Raw genomic sequence first — 22,236 nt, 5'->3', positions numbered from 1 at the left:
GCCCTGGCCAGGGGGAGCGGGCAGCTCCACGCAGATTCTTCCTGCTCTCTCGCTGGCTGACAGAGTACAGCGGCTGAGCCCCTGCAGCCAGGCGCTCCTCTGCAGGTGCTGTGGCGCCCCTCGCGCGCTGGGAAGGTAGGCTGGGGACGGGCGTGAAGTCCTTGCTGAGGAAAGCAGGAGCGATGGGAAGGAGGGATGGTGCGGAGGAAAAGTCGGAAGGTACAACACATACATCCAGGTGATTGTAGTGGAAGGGAAAGAGGGAGTCTCAGGAGGCATTTAAGCCTAGTGCACAGAGAGGAGAAAGACATCATTTACAAGGCCATAGTGAGGATGGAGGTAACCCTGGGGGACAGGCGTGGGCCATGCCCCAGCCCGGGCAGAGACAGAACACACAGATGCCCTGCAACTGGGCACCGGCCATTCCTAAGGGAGCAGGAAGCCTGAAATGCGTGGAGTTAAAGGGGGTCAGTGGGGAGAGCTGGGCCAGGCCGGACAGAGGTTCCCTGTGTGCAGACACGGAGGCCTGGGAAGGTTTGGGAGGCCCCGGAAGCTAGCTCCAGAGCGGGCCCAGTCAGCTCTCATGCCCTACATGGAGGGAGGGCGCAGACACCTTTTCTCCCAGGTGTTTAGTCACTGGAGTTAATGGATGCCAACAAGCAGCGACTCCATCCTCCTCCTCTCCCTGCCTGTCTGGCTTGCTGGGATGCGGCCACAGTTTCACTGGCTCTGTAGCCAGGCAGGGCTGGGGTTGCTAATGAAAATACCAGCAGAGCCCCCTGCCCCCCTCTCCTGCGGAGTGTTCAAGCCCCTTCAGCCCTAGTGCTGGTTAGAAAGGGCCCACATGCAACATGGCCCTTGGGAGGTCTTGGTGTTCCAGGGGAGGGGAAGGTGCTACCTTCCTGCCCAAACCACTGCAGGGCAAACCTGCTGCCAGGGGGAGCTGCTCTGGGGAGGGCAGGATAGCAGTTCATGGATAGAGGTCTGGCACTTGAGGGGCTTCTCTGCCCACTGACTTGATCACTGGAAGTTACACAACCTTTGGCCCCAGGGCAGGACTGGGGGTTGGCACTAGGGGATGGATAGCTAGGATCAGAGCCACAAGTGGAGCTTCTGAACCCTCCAGATCAGAGCAGGTAGCAACTGCCCATGAGGGACAAGATCCTAAGTTAACTGAATCCATCTCCCCCTGGGAAGGGCATGTAGCCAAGGGGCAGAGCTACTGCACAGCAGAGCCGCAGGGGAGCCAGCCGGGCAGCCAGGCCAGCGGGCAGCAGAGCCACGGGGAACGGGAAGTGCACTGAGTTCAGCCTCAACTGGGGCAGCTGTGAGCTGCAGCCCTCCCTGGAGCTACATTGGGCCTCAGTCCATGGCTTGCCAAGCCAGGCAAGAGAAGTACTGTTAGGCCTCCGCGGCTCAGGACACGACAGCAGGCACTGCCTTCCCCCAGCTAGGGCAGCAGCTTGGGCTGGGATGTGGCACAGCCTGGCCCCCTAGGAAGGGTGTGATCCAGGGCAGCCCCTCAGGGAAAGAGCTCCCAGCCCACCACCAGAACAAAGCAGATCAAAGGGCACCACAGTGCAGACACAGCATGGGAGGAACCACGCAGGGAAAGGCAAGCCAGGAGATCAGTGGTAGGGGAGTTCTGGACCAATCCACTCTCTCTGGGGGATGACAGGCCCCTTCAGAGACCCATCCAGGTGGGGCAGTCCTCCAGCCCCTCCGCTGGCAGGCAGGGAGACAGCCGTCCTGGCCTCCTCTCTCCATAGACAGCAGGCTGCCTGCATTCCCTGGGAGAGGGAGCTGCACCGCAGAGGAGACCACCCCCACCCCTGCTGCCCCTGGAGGATAGTCCTCCTTCCCCTGCTCCCAGCCTGTGGGCTCCTCGCCAGTCCTACTTGCAGCCCTGGGGGACTCCCTGCCAGCTCTGCTCCCAGCCCCGGGGCTCCCCACACTGCCTGGAGAGGTTACGCCACAGCTGCCTCTTGGGTACAATCCACAATCAAGAGAGCGAGAGGCGTGGTGCTGCCTGGCCGTCATGGCAAGGGAGGAGAGGCTCATGCAGGGTGTGCGAGTGGGGTGGGGTTAGTGAGCTGATGGAGGAGGTGGGGGGGGGGGGGTGTTAATGTAGCCAGGGTCACAGCAGTCAGGAGTTGCCTAGCCTAGGCCAAGCCCATCCCTCACCGTGCACCATGCCCCCTTCCTCTAGCTCGGATGCGCCCAGAAACTAGCTACAGTGTACCGCTCCCAGGCCCCCTAGTGCCACAGCTCCCAGACCCCCCAGTGCCACAGCTCCCCCTCCCCCGAGCCAGAACGCACACCCTCTCCCTAGCACCACGTGCCCCACACTCTCCCCACTGCCCTTCATGAGTCCGACCTCTGGGCACTGCCCCCCTAGCTAGACTCACGTGCCCACTCCTCTGGCCCAGGAGGCTGGTGCCCCTTTTAGCACTGGAAACAGAACAGCTGCCTCCTTTCGGAGCAAGCTTGCCCTGGCCTCCAGAGCCAGATGGAAGCCACAACCAGGGTCAAGCCCAGTCTCCTTTGGAGGCAAGGCTGGTGGCCGGGGGATGGAGACGTTCCTGCCCACCCTGCCTGGCCTGTGCTCCCACTGAACACTAGCTCCCGCCCCCGCCCTTAGACTGACGCTACTGGGGGTAGCGTGTCACGCAGGGAGGGGGTCTATGGCTTTCAGCCCCCAGGACAGCAGTGAGGGTAGGGAGTTGCCTGCAGCTATAACCCACTCCCCAGTCACACTCACACATACACATACACACACACCCCTCCCACCCCACCGCAGGGCACAGGAGCTGTCCGCCAGGCTCCCTCAGGAATCCCACTCAGGGCTGGCAGTCGGTGTGCGATGCAGACATAGCCAGGAGGGGTGTTAAGGGGATGCCAAGGCTGGGTTAGGGGCAAGCCAGGGCTGATTTGTTCTGGACATTTCCAACGCCAGACTCAGCAGCCCCTCAGAGCAGGAGTCACCCCGCGGAGCGAGTGCCGGGCGCTCCCCTCCCTGGCCCGGCTGGCTAATGGCGAGAGAGGGCAGGGCAGGGTGCAGGGAATGAATGAGGCAGGCAGGGATGCCACGACAGGCCATCAGCTCCTTGAGACTGCAGGGGGCAGCACTCCAGCAGGGGCCCCTGGGCAAGTGCTGCCCCCTGCCTCTCCCAGCTGGCCTAGGCAGTTCTTGATGGTGGACTTGTACTTACCCCGCTCCACTGCACGCCCATACTCACTTCCTCGCTACCGTCTGTGGTGTTCTCATACTTGACACTGCCCCCCAGGCTGTCACGGCCCCTCCTCCTCTCCGCGCCGGCTCCCTCCTTCAGAATCTCCACCACCTTGGTCTGGTTAATGGGGTCAATGCCCTGCAGAGGGGTCAGCACAGGAGGATGCAAGTCAGGGCTGGCCCCTCGCTGCTACTGAGAGCCAGCGCCACCATCTGCCCCAGGACGTGGCACGGCCCAGCCCCCTGCTCCCATCCCCAGGACCAGAACACTCGGGGGGGGGGCTTTGTGCTGTCCCCTTCGGGCCCAACCACACACAGCAGGGAAGGGAGAGACTTGCTGCGGGCAGCAGGGCAAACGCGAGAGCAGGGCGTGCCCACAACCTAGCTCACCACACTGAATGGGCCGGCTAGAGCATTACACGCAAGCCGGACAGAGCCTGGCTGGAGGGCTCTGGCCAGCAAAGTAACCAGACAGCTGACAGTCCCACTGGCCATCGCCTACGCCCCTCTGCCGCTAGCAGCCTGGGGTCCCGAGCAGCCCTTTGCGAGGGGCCTCGTGGGGAGGTCCAGCCGCTCCCGCTCAGCAGCTGGTTCAGCTCTGAGGGGCACTACTGCCCTTTGCAGAAGCTCCCATTCAGCCAGGGGCTTCAGCACTCCAGTTATTAACCCTCCAAGCCCCTCCCCTGGTACCGAGCAATGCTTCCAGCTCTGCAGTTCCCGGATTTCCGCCGGAGCCCTTCTACACAGAGCGGGGCACGCTCTGCTACCTTCCAGCCCCCCTCAGTCACCCATTTGTTAGCCGCTCAGCCAGCCCTCGGCTGCACCGCCAGGCCTGGGACCTCGTGTGTCCAACTATCAGTCTGATCTCGTCACGCCTGTCTCCCCAGCAGCTTCTGTGGTGCAGATGAATGGCTCCCTAGCTACCGGCCAGGCTAACAGATCTGTGGCAGGAGTGTTTTCCCATACCGCAGACACCCCCGAACGACTCCTCCCAAGCCCCAGCCCCGGGGGAGCCAATGGGACTGCACGGATTTAAATCCACCAAGCCTAGGGAGCCTGGGCGGGGGTAGGCATCACAGGGCCCCGCTCCCAAGAGATCCTGTTGCTACTCTGAGGGGATGTGCCAGTGAGCAACCCTTCCCCCGCCCCCCCAGCTCCATCCCACTGCCCAGGTCCCCAGGGCATCCCAGGGGTTACCTGCCGCCGAGACTGCACTGCACACGCCTCCAGCGTCTCTGCTGCTTCCAGCTTGCCCTGGCGCCTGTACAAAGCGCCGAGGTTCCGCAGGGTGGTGGTCACTGTGGGGCTGGGGGCGAGAGGAAATGGGAGGCTGAGGCAGCAGCCATCTATCCCCCCAGCAGCTCCTGGCACCCCTTGCTCTGGAGTGGCTGGGGACACTCACCTCTGTGTGACTGTGCCTGGGAGCGTTCCAGGGGAGAACAGATGGGCCACAGCTGGGCTGGAGTGGGAAAGCAGGGGAATGGAGCCGCAAGGCGCCTGGCCTTCTGGGATGGGCCACGCTGCACAGGAGGGCCCAGCCATCAACTCTCCCTGAAGGCATTGTGAACACACAGACGCTGCACGCCCCTGGCCCTAACAGCCGCTCCGCACCAACTGGCAGAGGGCACCCCATACATAACTCCGCTCAGCCTGACACTCACTGGCATCAGATTGCGTCTCTCAAGTGTCAGGGAAGATAGCACGTGTCAGCTGGTGACACTGGCCCTGAAAATCATCGAGTGCCTATGGATGGGGTGGGCACAGAGTTAGGGACCCCTGCTGGAAATAGGTTCTTCCCGTGTGTTTGAGAGGCGGCTCCTATGTCCAGCCTGCCCTAGAGAGAGGCACGTGGATTCCCCTGTCTGAGACACAAGGGGGCGGAGGGAATGTCTTCTACTGGATCAACTTCTGTTGGTGAGAGAGCCAAGGTTTGCAGCAACACGGCAGGCTCTTCGGATCCTTACAGGCAGAGGACAACGAAAGTAAATGTACATACAAGCTAAAGAGGCCAACCCCTGGCCAAGGGCTGGAGAGGGCAGGGCAGCCAGCATGAGGCAAGGAAAGCACTGCAGGGGTTATTACTGCGCTGAAGGCTGTGCCAGGGCAGCACCTTGGCTCCAGAGGGGCTGGTTGCCAATGCTGATGCCATGCCCCCTGGCTCCCCAAGCCCCCCCTTACCTGCTGACTTTGCAGGCTTTGTACCAGCTGCCGTACTCTGCATAGGGGTCACCGTCTCTCTGTTTGCTCTGCAAGGGAAGGAGAGGAGAGGTTAGCTACAGCGGCGCCTGCCTCAGGCTCCCAGAACAGCCCCATCCCATGCTGGACTGAGCCCGACCCTGATAGCTGTGGCCAGCAGCAGCAGCTCAGCATTTAAACATCCCCCTTTCCATCCCTGCCCCCCAGTTCTATGGGGGCCCCCAGAGGAGCTCTACATCCAGCCTGAGCTCCCTAGAGCTGACTTGAGCCACCCTAGACCCCATCTCTGGAGCCCATCCTCCCACTGGGGCATGGCACTTTCCTGCCCCACCCTGGGGCCGGACCTGCCTGCCCAGCCACTGCTCCTGGAGATTTTCACAAGCACAGTGGCTGGTTTCCATGCCAGCCTGAGCGGGGCCAGCAGTGCTGGGGCTGAAACAGACCTAAGCCCAGGGCAGATGGCGCTGAGCACCACGGGTGGCAGTGCCACAACCAAGACTGGGGTAGTAGCAATGCCATATGCACCACCCTGGGCACATGTTCCAGGCAGGGGGAGAGGGCAGTGCCCCCTGACCCCATATTAAGCCCTGCCTTTGTGCCCTGGTGACTTTGTGCCAGGCCTGAGCCCCAGCACCTCTGGGCTTGGCAGGTCAGAGCCCCGGCGCCGCTGGGCTTGGCAGGTCAGAGCCCCGGCGCCGCTGGGCTTGCTGCACCACTTATGAATGTAAACAAATTGCTGGAGCCTCGGCACCTCTCATTACAAATTAAGCACTGCACAAAGGGGACAGCCAAGAGCCCAAACATTCAGAACTCAGTCCTTGGGCTGGTTTAAAGGGCCAGATCCTCCCCCAGGGGCTGTCAGGGGGGGGGGGGGGAGTGCCCAGGGAGGGTAGTGGGGCTTGCAGCTCTGCACATCAGGCCCCTCCCATTTCGGAGTCTCACTCCAGTCTAGGCGGCTTCTCCAGGCCCCAGTGAGAACATTTTGGCCTGAGCGACTCCAGGGAGCCTTCCCACAGGGCAGAGCCGCTCCCTTTGGAGAAATTCCAGCCCCTGGGCCTGTCACTCCAACCTCCAGGGCAGGCAGCCAGCGTGGGGACACTCAGACACGCCCTTTCTCTCAGGGCTGGCTTTCCTTGCCTGGCCAGGGGATCGGCCCAAGCTAACTCAGCCTTGCCAAGACCACAAGGGGAACCACCTCAGCCATGTCAGATGTGGAGACAGAGACAGGTCATGCCCAGCCCTCCCTCTGCACGTGAGCCCAGGTGTGCCTCTAGCTTCAGTTCCTCCTTCCTGCACAGCCAGTCAGAATAATGGGCTCTGGGGCTGGTAGAGCCCCCAGCACGACCACCTCGGCCACAGGATGACACAGCCATGAAGTCAACAGCCAGAGAGCGGGAGGGTGAGCAGCAGGAGGCTAAATAACCCTAGCGGGTACAGGCCTCACCCCATCCATAGGGCCTGGAGCCAATCCTGCACACACACCATCAGCCCGGAGCACCCCACCCCACCCCTGGCGATGAGGAAACACTGCTTCAGCTTCCAGCTCTGGGTTGTGGTAGACCTTTGTCTGCTAGACTGAAGAGCCCATTGTTAAATATTCCTTCCCAATGTAGGTACTTATAGACTGTCCTCAAGTCACCTCATAACGCTAAATAGATCGAGCTCCTTGAGTCTATCACTCTAGGGCAGGTTTTCTAATGCTTTAATCATCCTCGTGGCTCTTCTCTGACCCCTCTCCAATTTATCAACAGCTTTCTTGAACCGTGGGCACCAGAACTGGACAGACTCCAGCAGCACTGACGCCAGTGCCAAACAGAGAGGCAAAATAACCTCTCTATTCCTACTCGAGATTCCCGTTCACGCACCCCAGGATCGCATTAGTCCTTTTGGCCACAGTGATGCAGTGGGAGCTGATGTTCAGCCAATCATCCACCACAACCCTCACAGCTTTTTCAGTCACTGCTTGCCAGGGTAGAGTCTCTCATCACGGAAGCATGGTCTACATTCTTTGTTCCTAGATGTATACATTTACACTTGGCTGTATTGAAACACAGATTGTTTGCTTGGAGGCTTCAAGACCCCAGCAATTGAGTTTCTCTTGCTGACTGCCTGCTATTGGTCTACCTGCCGCTTCTTGAGGCATGTCATACAATAAAACACCTGGGGCTGGCCCATGTCAGCTGACTCAGGCTGAGGGACTATGAAATTGCAGCGTAAATGTCCGGGACTGGGCTGGAGCATCCCAGTTACAGCACGCTCATGCAGCGTGAGACAAGGGCCGGGACACAGACTCTGTAGATCTCCTAGCCCTGCCTTTAAACACCCACTGATTCTCCTGCCAGGATATCTGCTGCAGCACCCTGGACTGACCAGTGGAGACCAGTGATATCAGGGTTGGAAGGGACCTCAGGAGATCATCTAGTCCAACCCCCTGCTCAAAGCAGGACCAATCCCCAGACAGATTTTTACCCCAGTTCCCTAAATGGCCCCCTCAAGGATTGAACTCTCAACCCTGGGTTTAGCAAGCCAATGCTCAAACCACAGAGCTCCCTCCCAGCCCCCACATCATGGGGAGAGTGAGGCTATTCCTACCAGTGGGCATTTCCCAAACCGTGAGCCCAGGAGCATTCCAGTTGCCACTGCCATGCCCAACACCCTCCCTCCCCAGGGGGGCACAGCTCCTGCCTTGGCCCTGCCCAATCCCCGCATGTGCCCCCGCCACTGCCTGGATGCTAGTAAATCCACCCCACCCAGGCACTCAGCCCCATCGCGATGTTCTGTGAAATGGGAAGTACAGAGAAAGAAAGTGAAGCTCTGTCAAAATGGGTATGATGCTTTTTAATAGGAGAAAACAGACAGGCAACCAGGTCTGGCAGGGGAGGGCCTCCAGGCGTGGGAGGGAATGGGAGCAACACCCCTCAACCCAGGGGCTGGGCTAGTGCTAAGCAGAACCAAGAGAGCACAGCTCAAGGGAACAGGGACCACCTGTGGGTTAGGCTAGCATGCACGTCTCCCACTGGCCACAACACAGCTCTCTCCTTACCCCCAGCCCACTGCTGCTAGCTTGTGGGGGGAGCCACAGTATGCCCTGGGGGACGGCTGGCACCAGCATCACTGCACTGCAGAATGCCCAACACATGAAGCCACCTCCACTAGCAGGAGACAGAGGTGTGTGTCCCCCCCATGCTTAGCAGTAGCCTGGAAAGCATCTCAGCCCTGTACAGGGGAGAGAAGGCCCAGTCCTGGCCCCTGAGGAGAGAGCACACCACTCAAATGCAGCTCCCAGAAAAGCCGGGTGCTGGAGCCACTCCTTCCCAGCTGGAGCTCAGAGCTGCTCTGGGCTAGGAGCAGGAAGGGGCAGAACAGGCATAAGAAGCCACCGTGCCCTGTACCGGCCAAGGCAGTTTCAGGGACCCCGGTGGAACCTCCTTGTGGCAGAGTCTTGTCCTGAGGTGGCAGCAGGAAAGCCATGGGGCCAGCTCATTTCTCTAGCTCGAAGCTAAAGGTGTACGCCCCAGGCCAGAAGTTCGGCTCTGGGACTGTGTGCGTATGGCGCACGCACAAGGCCTGGGAGGCAGGGCCCAGAGGTGGGTAAGCAGATGTGAGCCCTCAGGGCTCTGGCAGGGATGCTGGTGACTAAAGACCTGAGTGGTCTACTAGCCTGAGCTGCTGTCTCTTCAAGTCCCCCTGGTAAGGGAGCTGCTCCCATCTGTCAGAGCAACACTAAGGCCCATGGAGAGCAGGGGGACATGGGAGCTGCCTTCCCGAAGGAAGGGCCTTCCCTGGAGCCTCCTGGCACACGCAAACAGGGAGGGGGCTGCAGGCTCGCCAGACCCCCTTACATACCCTGTCAGGCTCCTCATCTCTGAGCCAGCGAGCCAGGGCTCACCGTGTACCTGGCCATGGAGCCCCGGAATGCACAGGACACGGAGCAACCCCGCACACCAAGGCTAGCAGCGCAGGCAGGCCTCCGCGTAGCAACATACCCTGAAAGCAGCCGAGCAGCAAGCTCCACTGACAAGAGGTGGCCACATGTCATCTGTCAATCTCTAGAGATCGGCCCCTTAAACACCACCAGCAGCATCTCTTCTCTGGGTGAGCCTCCAGCCATCCAGCTCTCAGCCAGCCCTGGGAGAGCACTGACCCTGCACCATCTGGGCAGGTGGCACTGCAACCTCCAGAACCTCACCTGCACATGGAGGAGGGGGGACGCAACAGTACCCTGTGGAGCTCTGCACAGCAGTGGCCTCAGCCTAGGTGACAAAGCAGCCAGGTGCAGAAGCTCTCAGGAGCAAGCCCAGTCACCCCAGTCAGGGGCCACAATGGAGTCAACAGAACTGTATGGGCAATGGCATCAAAGGCAGCTAACAGACCTAATGGGCTCAGCACGGTCAACTGACCTTCATCCATGGCTGGATCATCTCGAGGCCCTGCACAGCGCTACGACAGATGGGCAGGGATGGAAAAGTTGCAGCAGGCCTCCAAGCAATGCCACCACCACCTTTTCCATCGCCCAGCTCCCAAAGGCTGCTTACAGGCAGGCTGACATTCAGCACAGCCACCAGTGGCAAGAGTTGGCACCAGCCCTCCTCTCGGGAGACATTAACAAGCTCCAACAATAGCTCCAAACCCTACGCTTGATTTAGCCATCCACAAAGGCCTCAGCGACAGAACCCAGCTGGAGCCAAAAAGGCTCTCCCTCCTCCACAGCTAACTCCTCACTGCTCAGAACTGGCACCCCCACTGGAGGAGACCCCGCAAATGCTATCGGGTGCTAGAAATCTTGCCTTGACAATTGCCATGTCACTCCCTCCTCTTTCCCAGAGGCCTTGTCTAGCCCAGGCTATCTGCACAGCCAGCTGACCTGTAACTGACCATCGATACAATAAATGCTGGTATCAACCCAGCAGGCTCTTGGGAGCATGGCCCAGGGGCCACCACCCTGCTTAGGTGGAGCAGTGGGTGCAGGCAGCACAGAGCACCCAAGGGGCGAACTGGCTTAGAGCAGCAATGGCACTGCCACCATGATTCTTTACAGCTTGCGTGCTAGTCTCTGCAGTCCTGCCCCGCATGGTGCTCTGCTTCTCAAGGGGCCATCAGCATCCTACAGGGACTACACTGGGCGGTGAAGAGATTGCAGCTTGGGGAGCACAGAGGCTCTAGACTAGATTGCGCTGTGCAGGATAGAAGCTGGGACAGCTTCCAGACACAGGGTGGGATCTCAGAGGGGCCCAGCACCTGCAGCATTGAGAGTTTGTTACTCAAGCCCTCAAACTCCAGCCTGGCCACCTAGATGACGACTCTGCCAATCTTGACTGCCGGCTCCCGGTACAGGGTCTGTGCACACAGGCGAGAGGCCTCCCTGCTGCATTTGCACAGAGGGGGGTAAGGGAGGTGTGCTGGGGCTCCTGCGTCTTGCCTGCTGCATAAGAAGGGACACCTGCTCCGTATGTCTGTTTAGCTCAGTCCATCTCAGCAGTGCACCTGCCTCTCTCACAACTGCCGGGGTCAATTCCCATTCGCCAGGGAGCCAGGGCTGCTGCCCACTGCCCCGAGGAAGGCAGCCTGGCTCCCAAGGAAGGCTCTGTGCTCTCTGGGGCCCTAGATGCCGGCAAGGTTTGCATTGCCCTCACTCAGAGCTGGGCTGGAAGGACCAGGGTGCCGGGGAGAACTCTAGGTCCCATTCTGGCTCCAGCAGCACACGGCAGAAGGTTCTCTGGGGGAGATGATGGAGGCAGCAGACTGCAGCCTCTTCCCAGGCCTGTCTGCCTCTCCTCTCAGGTTCCCTTTCTCCTGATCAGCCTTATGGGCTAACCCAGGAGTGAGCTGGATTTTCGAGGCCCTTTGGGGCTGGAAGCTAAGTCTCTGGCACAGAAACACGCTGTCATTCTGCCATCTTCCGCTGTCCAGAGTGTCCTAGGGAGAGCACTACAAGCAAAGAGAAAACATGCAGGCACAGCTAGACACACAGCGGGCCTCCCCCCGGCCAGAGCACAGCTCTCCTTCCCACACAGGCACAAGAGAGCAATTGCAGCACCTCCCCCTCTGCCACGCCCCTGCCCAGCTGCAGCACCCTGCCTCCCTCCCTATGCCTACGCCCTGCCCCAGCTGCCCCTCCCCTGCTAGCTGTGACCAGCTGCAGCATCTGCTGCTCTAGAGGGGTTACAGAAAGCAGAGACTCCCCTCCCGCCCCAGGGAAGAGAAGAGACTCCAGCTTCCAGGACAGGACCCTCCCCACCCCCAGCATAAAAGCTGAGCCACTGGGCTGTCTCCACTGTCAGAGGCTGTGCTGATCTGACCTCTTACCCTCACCTTGCTCATCTCCTCCCTCTCCTCCGCGTGCATCCAGATCGGCTTGTGCTCATCTGTGGGGGAAAACACAACAGAGTGCTGTTCACAACCTCGCTCCGGAGCTCCGCCCTACCCACCTATGCATCTGGCACACGCTGCAGCCCCACTCCCCACCTAGAACCAGCCAGGATCCTGGGGCACTGGCTTCAGAACGCACCTCTCCGGCTCTCTCCACAGGACACTGCCTGTGGGGCTCTCCCCAACCCCAGCAGGGGCTGCATCCCCTGCTCGTGGGCTGCTAATCCCTTGCTGGTTTCATAGTCACTGACCTGCTCTGCACACATAAATGACCTTCCCCTTAGCCCAGGGAAAGCCTCCAGCCACTCTGTATGGTTGAGGGAGAGGGGCAGGGTGGTGCCATGCCCAGGGATGGCAGCGCAAGGACAGCTGTTCGCCACACTGTACAGTGTCACTGTGCCCTGCAAGGTCTTTGGTTAGATCTCGTGGTGCCAGCCCTGCAGGGGAGTGGGGGCCCTCTCCCTTCCCAGTCAGGTGGCTGAGAGCAGTGAACTGCACAGAGACAAGCCCAGGTAGGGTGCAGAGCGCAGCAGGCTTTGCAGGGACTCGCCCTGCCAGCAGAGGGGACACTGCATAGAGCCAGTCCCACAGCTGGAATGAGAGCTATGGCCAGGCTCCCCACTTCCCCCAACCATTTCCAGCTGTACGTACCATCCACAGAGCCAAACTCCTTCACATGGGCGCGGGTGAGGATCTCCTTGTACAGCACCTCAGCATCCTTGTATTTGCCTTGTTTCAGGTAGCAGGAGGCCTGCAGCCAACAGAGAGAGTTTGTCAAGCCCCACTGGGCCACATGGGACCATGAATACCCCCTAGACGCCCCCCCCCAGTCAGCTCTCCCAGCTCCTCCCCCACTGACCCAGATGCCACCCAGACTGCAGGGAGAGGGGGGCTGACGCACCAAGTTGTTCTTGGTCTTGGCCACATTGGGGTCGTCGTGGCCCAGGCGGCTCTCGTAGATCTCCAGCGCTCGGCGGTAGTAGTACTCCACCTCCTCGTATTTGCCCTGGTTCTGGCACAACAGTGCCAGGTTGTTCAGCTGCTTGGCCACGTCTGGATGGTCTTTGCCTAGAACCTGGAGAAGCCAGAGAAGGGAGGCCTCAGACAGCAACCCCTTCAAGATCACTGCAGGCCCCATGGGGACACCAGGGCTGCCCCTCCTTGGACTCCTGGGAATGCCCTACTCTACTGAGGGAAACTCTAGCATGCCAGCCCTTTCCCAGCACTCCCAGAAGCTAAAAGGCAGGGAACAAGTAGACTCCAGCCGGTCCCTCAGGGGCATGGCCTGTAGCTACGTGGTGGCCAAATGCCAGGGGGATTCAAGAAAAGGTCCATAGGCAGTGAATGGAGATGGAGACTCTGGCACTACAAAACAAAGCTGGAGGCAGGAGAGCAGGTGGCAGAGGTCAGCGCACTGGGGGCAGGGGGTAACTACAGGGACCTGATGGATGTTTTTCAGGGCATTGGGGACTCAGACTTTAAGGCCAGACGGGACCATCATGATCATCTAGTCTGACCTCCTGCACACTGCAGGCCACAGAACCTCACCCACCCCCTGCTATAATAGACCCCTCGCCTCTGGCTGAGTTACTGAAGTCCTCGAATCATGAACTCATCTCCCCGCCCTCCCACCCCAGGCCGACTGCTAGGAGGAGTCGCGGGAGGGCGATGCTGATACCTTCTCCCAGAGCTCAGGGATGGGGAGCAGCCCATCAAGAGGGGTGAGGGTGTATACGTGCACACATGGAGGGCTCAGGCTGGTACCTTCTCGCGGATCTCCAGGGCTCGCTTGCACAGCGGCTCTGCCTCCTTGTACTTTCCTCTCTTGCCATAAAGAACAGCCAGATTGTTGAGGGTCGCGGCCACCTACAGGAACAAGCCCCACCCCACTGAAGTGAGAAGGAACCAGAAGGAATGTGCCTGGGGAGCAAGGCCATTTGCAATCATCATTGCAGCCGCTGTGGCGAGGCACCACAGCAGCTTGGCAGCACACAGCAACGCTGCCCAGCACGTTAGGGAAGCAGCACAGAGGTATCCAGGATGCCCAGGGTAAAACCCAAACTCCTCCCAGAAGTGCTGGAGTCAGGACCGGGACTGCATGTGCCCTCATCTGATCCCCTGGCATGGTGTAGAGGGGCAGAATGCCAAGGGGTGCTCCATGGCCAGTGCCTGAGCCCCATTCCCTGCCACCCGGGGCTTTCCATGGCAGCCTGTTGTGCAATCAGTGAGCAGCCCAGCCACGTGAATCACAGAGAATGGGGGGGGGGGGGGGAGAACGTGACATGCCTCCTGCCCACCTGGCCCCCACTCCCCTGCCAGCAGGGGACATGTGTCCCCAGGGCCAGGGCAGCAGATACTCACTGCAGGGTGGTCTTTCCCCAGTGTCTTCTCGCGAATGGAGAGTGCGTCGTTCAGCAGATGGGCTGCCTCTTTGTATTTATTCTGATCCCTGCAGCACAAAGTCAGTGTATCACGGTGCAGGTCTAGAGTGCTGGGACTCTGAGCACGCGGTGCCTGGGACAAGCCTGCAGCTTTTTCCAATTCCCAATCAGCCTCACCAACCACAGCTCTCACCCCATTCCAGCCTGCCCTCTCCCATTCCTCCCCATGCCCTACAGTTCTCCCCAAATCCCAGCCCTCCCATGGCTTTCTGCAAAGCCCACCCCAGGCTAATGGGGCCTGGGCTTCAGGGCCATCACCTGACCCCAAGCAGTTTCCAAAAGGAGACTCTGCCAGATGCAGGAGCCCCACATTTGCCAGACTCCTGCACTGGTAGATGGGGAAGAAGTGGCAGGGCCCTGCTCCCCACCCCAACGCTCACCTGTACACCAGTGCCAGGATGTTGAGCATGGTGGCCACATCGGGGTGGTCGTGGCCTGATGTCTTTTCCAGGTCCTCCAGTGCCTGCTTGCAGAGTGGCACAGCTACCTCGTAGCGCCCCTGCGAGGCGTACTGGATCACCAGGTTGTGGAGGGTGCGCAGGCGTGCTGGGATCTCATAGCCACCCTGCTGGGCAGCTGCCGCCGCACTGCTGTGCTGGTGGGGCACTGCAAACACACACACACGAGTAACCAGGCTGGTGGTGGGCACAGAGCAGGGCAGCATGCCACTTGGGCTCACAGCACCAGCCAGGCTGGGCTACCCACTCACCTCAAACCAGCCAGGGCTCTTATTACAGGCCCTAGCAGACAGACCACAGGAGAAGGTGGGAGGATGGGGTAGGGGGGACTGGAACCACTTACTTCCTGGGCCGTGTTCCTCTTCTTCGTTCGGGAACAGATCATCCAGAGAGTCCTTTGTGGAGTCCCCTTCCTTCTCCTCCTGGCAGGGGGAGGGGAAGAACCATCAGTGTAAAGTGCCAGCACCCTAGTAAGACAGCTCCCCACCCTGTGCAGGGTCCAGTCCCCGCTGAGGTCAGGCAGGTGCTCCCCCCACCCCATGGGCCCAGTCGCCCCATGGTCAGTGAGCCCACCCCCCAGCCCGAGTCTCACTCCCAGTCCTGGCAGCAGGGTCCCACATCACAGCTGGCTCCTTAGCAGACAGGCCCTGGTTCAGGCAGGTGAAAGCGCACTCCCCTTTTGGGGCTTGAGGAGTCCCGAGGGGCATGACTGACACACACTGCCGGATGTCCAGAGCACAAGCCATGGAGGCCGGGCACTCCTGGAGGCCCATCCATCCCTCGGCTCAGCCCTGTGGGATAGCTCTGGGAGTTAGCGCCCCCTGCAGCAATGACTTTTACCGATGGTGAGACGTCCTCATCGTATTTCTTCAGCTGGTTCATGAACTCCAGGTGCTTCTTCTCCTCCTCCAGCTGGGCCACTGTCTGCTCACTGCGCTGCAGCTTCTGCTGGGTGTTGGCCAGCTCGTCTCGCAGCCACTGGTTCTCCTGGCACAGACGCCGCACCTGGGCGCGCAGCTTCTGCTTCTCTGACTCCACTGCATTCAGGTGGCTGGACAGAGCCATCATCACCTGGGCCAAGAGAGCCAATGGCAACATCATCAATCCAGCAGGAGAACCAGCACAGCCTCTCCCCAAGGCTGCCCCACTACGCTGCACCCTGGCCTCATCTGCCTCTCCAGACAGAGGTTAGTCATTGCCAGGCTCAGATCTGGCAGAGGATTCTGCAGCCCCTGGGGATGGCACGGTACTGTGTCTGCCCTCCTATGCCAGACCCCTGGGTGACCCCTACCCATGTGTTTGCTACCATGCCTCCCCGTCGCTCACCTGAGCCTCCCCAAGCCCCAGCTCAATCATCTCCACCGACTTGCGGAGCAGATTGGATTTCTCATGCACCAGGTTGGCCTCCTCATCCTTCTTCAGACACTTGATGGTCTCCAGCAGGCTGTGCAGGATGGAGTTGTGCTCGTTCTTCAGGGCCTCCAGCCCCTGCATCACCAGCTTGGTGTTGCAAATGATCTCCTCCTGGCTCAGCTTGTCCAGCTTCTCCTCCCTTGGGTACACCATTGTGGACATAGTCCTTCACCTACACTCCCGCCTAGCAACGAGAGAAGAGCAGAGCCTTGGTGAGTGTCACAGCCTGGCCCAGGGGAGACAATGGCGAGAAGCTGCTTAGAGCCCCACCCCCACAGACAAATCAGAGGGGAGGCCAGGGACCAGGCCTCAGACGCTTTTGATGACCCCTCTCTGCAAGTCCTCTCCTCTCTTCATCCCATCTCCTTCAGGGAGGGGAGAGCTTTTGGGGCCTATCCCCTTCTAAGAGGAGGGGGACATGGAGTGCTGTCTGTCACCTGCAGGAACAGCATGCGTGGGCAGGAGACAGAGCCAGCGTCAGAACTGACGCTCTCCTCTACGCCCCCACACCTTTGGCAGCGAAGAAAGCTGATTTAGCTGCCCTTTAAGAGCGGAGATAAGTAACTGGCAGCTGGGATTGTGGTGAACACACCTCCAGTCCAGAGGTCACCGAGAGGGAGCCAGTGGGAACCAGTGCAAAGAGGCACGAGGCACCTTGGCTGGGTAAGAAGAAAGGACAAAGGGAAGACAGAAAGAATCCAACCCAAAGTGAATCCCCTAAGAAAGCACCTACCGCAGCGCTGGGAGGCACTGACCTCGGCCAACCTAAAAGGCTCACCACCCCCAGACCAAAGACATGCATTGGTCTGAGCCAGGGGAAAGGAGTACAGCATGACTGATAGGATTCGGCACAAGCCGGGGGGAAGACACCGACAAGTTACTGAAGGCTGTTACACACATGGAAACGTACTGCATTCCAACAGCACTATAACACAGTACCACAACAGCTACGCCGACGAACTCCCCAGGGAGACTCTTCTCGGGAACGACAGTAGCCTTTTTTCTGGGTAATTTGCTTTGCTGCCAGCCAAGGGACTGTTCTCAGCACAGGGCTCCTGGGTACAAGCCACTCCATGCCCCTGTCTCTCTCTATGGCCAATGGGAGAAGAAGAGCCCACCAACCTTTGCAGGGGAACTGTGAGCATTACTGTTTATAGTGTGTCATTGTTACTGCTGGAGCCCTGCACAGGAGCCTTCCGTGCTGTTCCTGGGACAATGGGGACAGCATGCACTCTGCAGTCCAGAGAGAACAATGCACAGTGTGCAAACAGAACTCCTGTGCCCTGGCTGCCCCTCCCTGGCAGACCTGTAGGGTCTGGTCTCCGGCTCCCTCACCCCCACTACTCCTTTAGGTGGTGTCAGGTTCCCCCTCTTCAAGGTGCAAGGTAGAAACATACCGCCCCAGAGATCAGCCCCTTCACACTCCAGCCTGACCATCCCCACTGCCTCCCCCAAGCCAGACAAGTGCCCTGGCCCCAGGCACATCCAATTCTTACCTCACTCAGTGTCCCTACCTAGGGCTGGATTGGGGCATGGACCTAGTGCCAATGCTGGGGCCTGCAGCAGCAACTGGTGGAGTCTGCCCACCAGCATTGCCCTCTGCAGACATGGAGAGATACCAAGCAGGCAGTGCAACCTGGGCTCATATGACCCACTGGAAGGAAGGTGGCAGGTGGCCAGTGTATTACGTCAGCCAGAAGAGGGAGGAGTGAAGGCAGCAGATTTGCCTTTGTTCTGCTGTTAGGACCCACCTTTGTGTGTTATGGGCTCTTTGCTCAGCAACAGTCTCCTGCCTGTGTTTACAGCATAACAAGAAATCCCGCTCCAGGTGCAGAACGAATCAAGTCTCTACAGAACTCCCGCCCCAGCAGGCATACTCCCCTCTCAGCGAGGCAGCTGCTCAAGATAGCCCCTACCATCCAGTCCTCCGGTTCCTTGTGGTGGGGAGGGGCGCCCCAGAGGAGAGGTGGTCTGTGCAGCTGCAGGGACACAGCCCCAGGGATACTAGTTGCACACTGAACTTGGAGAGGATCGCCCATCCACTGTGAGACAGTAAGTGGGTGGGGAGAGAGGAGACTGGCAGTCAGTGCCCTGCGGAGACAGAGGAAGGCTGCAGAGCAGAAGGCTCCTGCACCAAGAGCACTGGGAGACGCTGAAGGGGCAGAGGGGGCTGGGCCTGCAAAGATGCTGGAGCACATCCATGGAGAGGGATTTGAAGGGGGCCTGGAATGAGAGGTGGATGTGCGGGTGGCAGCAGCAGCAGCAGCACCATGGATGTGTTGGAGAGCTGGGCCTCAGGGAGGCCACAGAGCAATGGTCATGGGGAGAGAAGGGTCCCAGCCGGGCTGGCATAGTGGTCGGGGAAAGGAGGAGACAGATGGATGTGCAGACCATGGAGGCTAGGAAATGGGTCAGGCGCAGATGCTGGGGCTTGGGGAAAGAAAGATGAGCTGACAGCAATGAAATGACTGGAGAAGGGAAGAGGGAGAAGGAAGAAGACTAGGTGGGGAGCAATGAAGGAAGTGAGTGCAATGGAAGGAAACGGCAGATTCCTCATCTCTGGCCAGACAAACTGGGAGAGGCAGGTGAAATGGAGAAGAGTTAATGGCCTGGAAGAGGGAGCGAGGAATGCCAGCAGGTTGGGAGGGGGAAGAAGTTGGGGCTGCTCTACACTGAAAAGTTACCTTGGCATAGCTACATCTCTTGTAGTGTGAAAAGTGTACACCCCTGAGAGACGTAGTTAAGCCGACCTAACCCCCACCTTCCATGGACCTAGCTACTGCCTCGCGGGGAGGTGGATTATCTACAGCGACAGGAGACCCCTCCTGTTGCTGTAGCGAGTGTCTACACCAATAGTCCCCAAACTTTTTTAGTCGTGCCCCCCCGTCCCCCCGCCTCTAATACAATCTGCCTGCCCCCTGCCCCAGGAGTCGTGGTTGGGAGCTGGGCCCAGGAGTGGGGCTGGGCCATGGCCAGGAGTTGGGCTGTGGGTGGGGCCAGACAGGGTGGTGCTCTCTCTCTGCCTCCCCTCGCCCCAGGGCGCTGGCCCAGGTCCCACCACACACACCCAGAATATTCCTCCGTGAATTCTTCCCCGAACATGCCCCATAGTTTGGGGATCACTGGTCTATACTGAAGCGCTTTAGCTGTAGCATGTTAAATGTAGACCAGCCCTTAGACTCTGCAGATTGGGAGGCAGCTCAGGAGAGTCACTGATGAGATTTCCAGCTCAGGGGAAAGACAGTCCATGAAACATGGGCTGCCTGAAGGAATAAAGCAGAGATGGGCCTGCTGCTGCTGGAGCCCAGAGGGGGAAGTGTCCATCCCCCCAGCCCTGCCAATCTGAAGGAGGCACCCCCAGAAAAGGGCACCCCAAAGCACAACAATGGCAGGAGAGTGCCACCTGAAGATGGCTTGGCCATTCTCTCCCAGGCCCTGTCTCCACTAAAGCCATGTTAGCCACAGCCTTGCGACTAAGTCACTAAAGTGGAGTTAGAGTTGCTGGCATAAAACAGAAGGACTTCAGCCACAGCTCAGACCCTGGGAAAGCAGGAAATGGGAATCACAGACCCCCCAATGTGTGAGGGAGAAGAAACCCCTCCTCCAAAGGCTTCTCAGGGTGGTGGTGTAACCCTGGCCATTGGAGTTATTTAAGAACAGGTTGGACAGATGTCAGGGAGGGTCTAGGTTTACTTTGTCTTGCCTCAGTGCTCTCACAGGGCTGGACTTGACCTCTCAAGGTCCCTTCCAACCCTACATTTTACTCCTGGGGAATTCTGCGCCACTGCAAATGCACAGAATTTATGCCCCCCGCAGATTTCTTTGCTTCCCCACAGAAAAATGACTTTCTGATGGGGAAGCCAAGGGAAGCCAAAAGAGCAGTCATGCGGCCTTCCCCAGCAATATGTTCTGGGTGCCCAGGGCAGCCACCAGAGAGGTAAATCACTGTAGGGCAACGGGTGGGACTGGGGAAGACCCCGCTGGTGGCTCCTATCCTGAGCCGGGCTCTGCTGCTAGTCCCGGCTGGGCTGGGGAGGACGGGACTTCCTTTTTCTCTGCACGGCATCCGGGGAAGAGTCAGACCCACCTCCAGATTTCTGCCCCACCTGCAGGAAGCTCTGCAAGCTCCCTCCCCTGCTTCCTGAACTCATCACTCCTCAGCTGCAGGGGGAGGGATCCCTGTATAGGGAGCTGCTCCCCCATCCACCCAACTCCCATGCATCCAGACCCCTTCATACCCAGACCTTCCCACCGAGCCTCACCCTCCCAATGAGCCCCACTCCCCCAGCATTGGACCCCCGTTGAGCCCCCCCACACCCTCTACCGAGCTCTGTCCCCCCCCCCACACACACACTCAGACCCCTCCCCCCGCTGAGCCCCAGCCACCTTCACCTGGATCCCCCTGCAGAGTCCCATTACCATTGCACCCAGAACCCCTGCAAAAAGCCCCTGTGTATCCAGATGCCCCCCACACTCTGATTCCCCACTGAGCTGCCCACACCCAGATCGCCCCACACAGAACCTGCACAACCCACACCTGGGTGGAGGGGCAGGGCCCTGGGGTGTTTCTGGGCCAGGCCTGGTCCCTGCACTGTGTCAGGGTTGGGTGCAGCCTCACCGCTGAGTCCATGTCCCGGGGGGAGCTGCACAGTGATCTCCCATCTCTGTGCAGCCAATGGCCTGTGCTCCCCAATGCCATGCTGGAGCCTCCACATTTATTTGACAAATAAAATGGGCAGAATTTTAAAATATTGTGCACAGAATTTTTATTTTTTTGGCGCAGAATGCCCTCAGGATTTCTATGATTTTAAGTGCTAAGTGGGAGCCTCAGCTGGTGAGTCAAATGGAGTTCACAACTCAAGGGAGTAAAACAGACCATTTGTGTGTTCCTTAAAGAGTCCCCCCTGGGAGAGCAAAGAACAGCCACCCCTACTACTAGACTGGCTGCTGGACTACAGGCTCTACTAAAGGGGGCAGCTTCTGAGAGGAGTCTCTGGATCCAAGCTTCCCCTGCTCCTTGCATGAGCAGATCAGCCTGTCTTTGCTAGATAAACTGAGGCAAAGGGAACCAAAAATGAGTCCCCCTCTTTGGATCCTGAAAGGGCTATACCGTCCAGCACTGAGCATTTCCTAGTTTCCTACCAGGAGGAGCCTTGAGCCAGAACTGACACCCGTCTGGGGTCATGCAATTCCAGCTCTGAGGCAGCAACCTCCCAGTAATGTCCAGCCCAGTAATGTTTTCTGCTCTACAGCATGTGAGCGACGCTGGCTGGCTGGAGCCCGGCCACCGTCCGGCTCTTCTCTCTCTCGCTGGGATAGCGAGTCTTTGTCAACAATATTGGATGTTTTTTTTTGTTTTGTTTTTTTGTTTTTTTTTTTGTTTCCACTTTTGTTTTATTTATTTCTCAGAAGAGTTCCTCCTGGCCCTTTCCAGAGAGAAAATACAAAACAAGATGCAGAACTTTGTTTCTTGTACATAAACAGCTTGTTGGAGTATAAAGAGAAACCGATAAGTGTTTCAGAAGAACGTTGGCTTACTCCAGGGGCACTTCAATATTCCTGAGGAATAACCATGATTTCTCCTTTCGTCCCACTGGGATGTTCTTAAGTCATTAGTCACTGTTCTTTTACAAATTTGCTATGGAGAAGATATGGAGACTGGAAATCATGCTGACAATTGGAATAAGCCATTCCTAATCCCATCCCTGACCCAAACGCAATAGGCCACATCATTCTTTTAAAGAAGATAACTGAGAAAACAATTCCTAATCCAAAACCAGCAGCCAGCTTGATGACCGAGTCGGCCAGACACCGATCCCACTTCCATCCACAACAATATTGGATGTTGCTCTGAGTCTCAGAGAGCTTGGCCCAGGGATTGTCCCTGCCCACGGTGCTCCACTGCAAAGGCCTGTGCATACACAGGCTATTGGAGCCACCATCTCAAGAGAAAAGCGCCTGGTCACTGCTGATCATTAGTAGGTTATCCCAGGCACCACCCTGGACCCAGACACCCCACTCCCCTGGGGTGCAGTGCTAAGCGAATGGGGAGCGATGCAAGGGATGCCAGCTCAGGGAGGGCAGCGCTGTGACCCAGGGAGATGGCAGCTCCAGGCACCATTTGATT

At 58.8% G+C, this 22,236-nt stretch overlaps 1 protein-coding gene and 1 pseudogene across 7 annotated transcripts in view; both read right to left on the bottom strand.

Moving 5' to 3' along the window:
* The window catches only part of KLC4 (kinesin light chain 4), a 48,101-nt gene that overhangs the window by 13,210 nt on the left and 12,655 nt on the right, over positions 1–22,236 (bottom strand). For 3 of the 7 annotated variants that reach the window (XM_026653148.2, XM_026653149.2, XM_026653150.2), the window contains exons 2-13: positions 16,023–16,293; positions 15,537–15,767; positions 15,040–15,118; positions 14,619–14,844; positions 14,159–14,246; positions 13,562–13,663; positions 12,699–12,872; positions 12,449–12,548; positions 11,735–11,793; positions 5,411–5,478; positions 4,430–4,538; positions 3,213–3,371 (exon numbers count right to left, since the gene is read on the bottom strand). In XM_026653148.2, the coding sequence (XP_026508933.1) occupies positions 3,213–3,371; positions 4,430–4,538; positions 5,411–5,478; positions 11,735–11,793; positions 12,449–12,548; positions 12,699–12,872; positions 13,562–13,663; positions 14,159–14,246; positions 14,619–14,844; positions 15,040–15,118; positions 15,537–15,767; positions 16,023–16,271 (1,644 nt within the window). In that variant the 5' untranslated portion in view covers positions 16,272–16,293. Of the gene's footprint in view, positions 1–6; positions 286–3,212; positions 3,372–4,429; positions 4,539–5,410; positions 5,479–11,734; positions 11,794–12,448; positions 12,549–12,698; positions 12,873–13,561; positions 13,664–14,158; positions 14,247–14,618; positions 14,845–15,039; positions 15,119–15,536; positions 15,768–16,022; positions 16,294–22,236 lie in introns of those variants that run through there. The other 4 variants (XM_024213920.2, XM_024213923.2, XM_026653152.2 and 1 more) reach the window with 4 other exon arrangements.
* LOC112120997 lies at positions 21,515–22,028 on the bottom strand (annotated as a pseudogene).

The sequence above is a fragment of the Terrapene carolina genome, unplaced genomic scaffold (assembly GCF_002925995.2).
Source record: "Terrapene carolina triunguis isolate 2854851 unplaced genomic scaffold, T_m_triunguis-2.0 Scaffold132, whole genome shotgun sequence".
Classification (NCBI taxonomy): domain Eukaryota; kingdom Metazoa; phylum Chordata; order Testudines; family Emydidae; genus Terrapene; species Terrapene triunguis.
Note: the sequence above shows the minus strand (reverse complement) of the source record. Positions and strands in the feature narration are given on the sequence as shown.